The 5,400-nt window shown below is 36.0% G+C and overlaps 1 protein-coding gene across 3 annotated transcripts; it reads left to right on the forward strand.

The window, feature by feature from the left end:
• The first annotated feature begins 968 nt into the window (after positions 1-968).
• LOC143562739 (cyclin-J18-like) lies at positions 969-4,857 on the forward strand. 3 transcript variants are annotated; one of them, XM_077050468.1, is made up of 9 exons: positions 975-1,043; positions 1,115-1,191; positions 1,473-1,569; positions 1,888-1,986; positions 2,081-2,098; positions 2,186-2,256; positions 2,350-2,476; positions 2,571-2,631; positions 4,549-4,857. In XM_077050468.1, the coding sequence occupies exons 1-9, from the start codon at positions 981-983 to the stop codon at positions 4,638-4,640; spliced, it is 705 nt and encodes a 234-aa protein (XP_076906583.1). In that variant the 5' UTR covers positions 975-980; the 3' UTR covers positions 4,641-4,857. The 3 variants fall into 3 exon arrangements, with proteins under 3 accessions (XP_076906582.1, XP_076906583.1, XP_076906581.1); XM_077050467.1 differs by having other exon boundaries at positions 969-1,047; positions 2,186-2,476; XM_077050466.1 differs by having other exon boundaries at positions 2,186-2,476.
• Positions 4,858-5,400: the final 543 nt, after the last annotated feature.

Raw genomic sequence — 5,400 nt, forward strand, 5'->3', positions numbered from 1 at the left:
AAAATCCCAGGCAGACAGTCACCATTGACCACCAACAAAATATCCACCACCTTTGAACATCACCTTCACGTCTCCACCTGACCCCCACCACCATCAGCATCAACTTTGGTCTTCTAAAGCCCTAATCCTAGCAAAACAGGCATCGCCGCCAACCCCACCACCACCACCTGTCGAGAATCGTGGTTGGAATATTTCCTTAGTGGCCGGAATCTTCTATTTGCATCAGATTCATGGCCCTTCTCTTCCCTCGTTATTGGAGAAGACAAATGAAAATCATGTCATCCCGCCGCCGATTGCCGGAAATCGCGTCGGAACCATCGTCTCCCTCTTTCTGTTCTTTTTCTTTAATTAAGATCTATATAATCCTCTCCAGAATTTAGATCTAGGGTTTTGTGTTTTGATTTGGGAATACACCGTGATTAGGTTTCCGACAACCATTGTTAGGATTTGTTTATGCCCCAAGCGTCGCCAGGTTGGGTTATAGACAGCCATGGTTAGTGTGGCGGTGGTGGAGTGGGAAGACGACGGCTAACGGAGGTTGTAGACGGTGGTAATGGTAGGGTTATATAATATGTAAATAATAATATGTAAATATTATATATAATATATTTATAAATATTCTAATTAAATTTGATTTTAAAAATAAAGCGTATTTTTTTAATATTTTAAGGAAATTTGATTTTTATTAAAAATGTTTTATTTAATTAAATGGGTAAAATGACGAATTTGCACATGACTAGACTTAACGAGAAAAACTAACAATGTTAGGGCCAAATGACATAACGTGATAAGATTTTTAAACATAAAGGATATTTTCTAGCATTCATCTTTCTAAAGGACGACCATTGAAATTTAATGCAAACATAAAGAACGAGTTTTGTTATTTTGTTTTGTTTTTTTTTTTTTTTTTTTTTTGAAATCCGGAAAAATGAATGGAAATGAACTAAACTCGGGAACACAGGGGAAGGAAGGAAATTGTGATGGAGGATCTGTGTTCGAATGTGCGAATCCGAGTGCTAGATTTCTTCATCCAATCCGCTCAAGTAAGTAAGCATTCGTAAACCTAATCAATCCAATCAATTACCTGATCACTGATTCTATTTCAAACAAACAGCAACTCCAAGTTCCTCCGATGGTCAAGTACACTGCATTCTCCTTCTTCGCTCAACGATTCTGCCCGATCATCTCCAGGTAATTTATCTTATCTTTGTTCCTCATCAAAACCTAGCTACCTGTACGGAACTCAACTAATTAATAATAGTTACCCGGCGAATGTAGCTGTCATCAGCTGAATTTAATTGTGTTTTTGGCTTAAATCATCTTATATGTATGTATGTATGTATGGCTACCAAATAAGCTTTACTTTTCTTCTGTTGTTTTTCTATATGTTGCCCCAGAGGCTATCAGTTTTTATGCTTCTGTGACTCACTAGTGAAAAGGTTCATAATTATTTTTTACTTTGCTTTTCAAAGATCCTTACAGGGTGTCACGGGACACTGGCTTTTACAACCAGTGAGAGAAAGCAATCTTCAGCTCTTTGCTCTTATTGCAATATGGATTTCTAGCAAAGTATGCATGCAATTTCATTCACTCTACAGGGCCAGGGGACTTTCATATATCTATATAAAAACTCGTCATAATATCATATTTACACAACCACAATAATCAATATAAGATATATCCATTTCATCAGATGAAAATTTTAATAAGATATATCCTTCTTACATAAAGAGAGCGTATTTATGCTGAAATATGAAAATGGTTAAATGATTATTATTATTATTATTATTATATGATATTATTCAAGGTTTAAGGGGATATATGAAACTATCCTTTTTTAGTATACATGAAAACATTTAAGCACCTTGTAAATTCAACAACTCCCAGATACACGATTCTCTTCCCTTCACCGTTAGGAAGTTGAAAAGTCTGGCAGACAAGACGATACACGAGCAGCATTATACAACTAGAGATTTTGCAGAAGCAGTAAGCAAACTTTTTGTCTTTATGAGACTGGTTTTATTAAAAGAACAGATTTATTTTATGATTCTCATAGAAACGGATGAACATACTTGTGCAGGAAGTGATCTTCATGCAGGTAAATCTTTGTAACATATTTATGTAGCAACCCCATATAAAAATATATAATAACCTTTTAATGACATCATAATTTATCGTCATGAAGGTATTGAAATTTGAGATCGGCACATCCGATATCACCTTCAGGTTCTTTGAAGACCTACTTATTCAGTTGAAGTGCGTGCCCATATATCTTTTTCGTACTTTCATGTTTAACTTTCTTTGTTTTAACTTAATCGCATTACATTATTTTTCATTCTGTGAGTTTAGAGAAGTTGCAACAATTGGGGATCATTTGGATCTTGAAGTATGCATGGATATTATGGATCTTCTTTATGAAAAAGAGGAAACAACAACACTTTATGATTCTCCACAATCTCTGGCTGCATCAATCCTGGTATGTTTCTAATAATTATTTAATTTTAAATAAGCATGGTTTATGTTTAACTATTATTCGTCACTTGGTTTGTAAGCGTTATTTGTTCACGCAGGTTGCCTCGTATGTCATTTCGGTTCCTAAACAAAGATGGGAGTTTCCTCTTATTCCTTGGGGTAAGCTTTCTCTCTCTGTGACCTTGATTATACATATAACATATTCATATAGGCTGATAAGAACAAACTTTATATATGCTAAAGAGCTGTGTTTTCAGCTAAGAAAACCCGTTCAAAGCCAAAGTTAAACGGGTTGTGTTTAGGTTGACTTGTTTAACCCGTTTGATCAAACACGTACCGGTTTAAAATAAAATTAAAAATATATAATTTCAGCTTGTTTAACACATTAGTTACAAGTTACAACCACCAACTTGTTTATGACCTGTTTATAACTTGGTTACAACTCGTCGACCTGTTTGATTCGTTTAGATACATGGTCATGTTGTGTTACATGATTTTTAACTGTGTCTGAGTTAGTGCTGATATATTTGACAAGAATATATACGTATGGGTCAGTTGGACATAATCAATTAAACCGCTCGGCTCCTGCCCACCAATCTGACACAACTCACTTCAAATTTTATGAGACATATATGTTGACGTTGAGCACAATCATGTAAAATAGTTGACATGACATCCCACTTGAAAAGAAATCAATCACGAGTGTCCCTTTGGCTGACGCACATGCTATGTCATGTCAGCCATCTACCCAATTGGCACCCGAGTGCCGGTACCGGTATGCCAAATTTTTAAGCACGTTCACAAAACTAAAACTCACTTTGCTATGAGACCTACGCGCTAGCCAACTGCGCCGCCACCCCACGCGTTGTGACACTTAGTTTCTTTTTTTTTAAATATGTGGAGTTTTTTTATTAAATTTAATCACACGCACCAACCTCCTATTAAACATTTCAGAAAGATATTATAAAACCTCACATGTTTTAAATTCGAACCCAAACATATAATATTTATTCAAATTGAAACAAACAAAATACAACGGGTTTTTTTTAAACAACACATGGGTTCATTTAAGTTTGGGGTGTTAATCATGCCGGGTTGAATTCTTCAACATGAACACAACCTTTATTTTTATTCTTGTTAAAAAATATCAACTCTAGACCACACACACTCAAAAATCGTGTAACATGCACATGACTTGTTTAATTAATTTATATAGACGTGTAACTGGGATAATGGGTTGTTAAAATGGGCTAAACGACTTCATGGGTTGATCCGTTTAATCATACTCGTTAAGCAAATTGACCTAAACACAACTTGTTTAATTAAACAAATCGATCTAAGCTCAAACGAAGGTTGAACATAACAAGTCAAAATCTGATTATGTTAATGTTCGTGACCTATACACGTTATTTTAGTCAACTGGGTTGTAAATAGGGGTGCAAATGAGTCAAGCCACTCGGGAGCTACTTGAGATCGGATCGATAAAAAGCTCGAATCGAGCCAAGCCTTATCGAGCCCGAGTCTCAAGTAAAGCACATTTAGTTATCGAGCTCGAGCTTTGTAAGAAAAGATTGTTTAAGATCGTCAATCTTTTACGAGCCTAGTGTATTTTTAGGTTTAATTATTTTTGACTTCTAGGTATTAATTTTGCACTCCACAATTGAGCTCAAGCCGAGCTATGGCTCGTTTAAGGTACTGCACACAAGTTCGAGCCAAGCTTAGGCTTGCTGATATATAAAATAATTAAAAATGTATATAAATTAATTGTTAAATAATAAAAGGACTGAACCCGAGGTGAGCACAAGCTTGAAATAGTGACTTACTTGCCGAGCCCAAGCTTTAGAAAAAGATTATGAAATAAGCCGAGCTCGGGTTTGGATCGGCTCCTTTAGACCCCTTTGTTGTAAATGAGTTTTAATAAAGTCTCATAAACAGGTTAACAAGTTGAAAATATAAATTCTATATTTTCTAATTTTTTTAATTTTAATTAAAAATGATTAACCTAGAAGAGCCTAAACATAAGTGTAGTATATAACTTTATTTATTTATTTTTTATTTTTGAAAACAAATATGCAGTGAAATATGGAATGGCATGCAAAGAGGAAGAGATCATACAAGTTGTCACTTACATACTGAAACATGTGTTACAACCATCATCTTCATGTTAGGCTATTATGGTGCTTTCGTAGTGAATTTAAATGGCACCTGACGTCCCGTGTAATATGAACCGTGGGCGAAATTTTCGAACAAATTCACAGTACTAAACTTGAATATTAGTCCTACATTCGTGATAATATATTTGATCCATTTTGAGAATAGTCTTAATAAGTAAATCATAGGCAATAGAGTTTGATTAATCATGGTTTTGATAAAAGTTTTCAACCTCCAAGTTTAAAGTGATTTTATTATTTTATTTCCTAAACTTTCTCCAGCTTGTTTATGGTAATACTACGTCAAACCCACTTCGAGATTTTTTTTTGAACGACCAACTAAGTAACGCCGGGTACTCCGTACGCGGCCCCCATTGGCTAAATGTAGCCCGAGCCGGCCACTAGTCCGGACGGACGGAGCCCCTAGCGGTCCACCTATTGAGGGATTCACTGGATAATCTAAACATATTAACATAACATGATTTACAAAGTGTTTTAAAAATAAATTCTAAAAACGGTAAAAGAAAAGAAAGAATGACGTGAGAGGCTCGAATAACATGATTTACAAAAGTGTTTTAAACAAATCCTAATTGAAGAGATAGGTCCCAGCAGAGCCCAGTTGGACCCGCAAGACTCACCTCAAACAGAGACGTCTGCGCAGTCGGACCCGCAAGACTCACCTCAGAGGGACGTCTGCGCGGTTGGACCCGCAAGACTCACCTAGAGGGACGTCTGCGCAAAGACCAACTGGATCCGCAGGACCCACCATGCTCAGAGA

Source organism: Bidens hawaiensis, unplaced genomic scaffold, assembly GCF_021521415.1.
Source record: "Bidens hawaiensis isolate Kalapana, Puna unplaced genomic scaffold, B.hawaiensis_p1.1 tig00021057_1, whole genome shotgun sequence".
NCBI lineage: Eukaryota > Viridiplantae > Streptophyta > Magnoliopsida > Asterales > Asteraceae > Bidens > Bidens hawaiensis.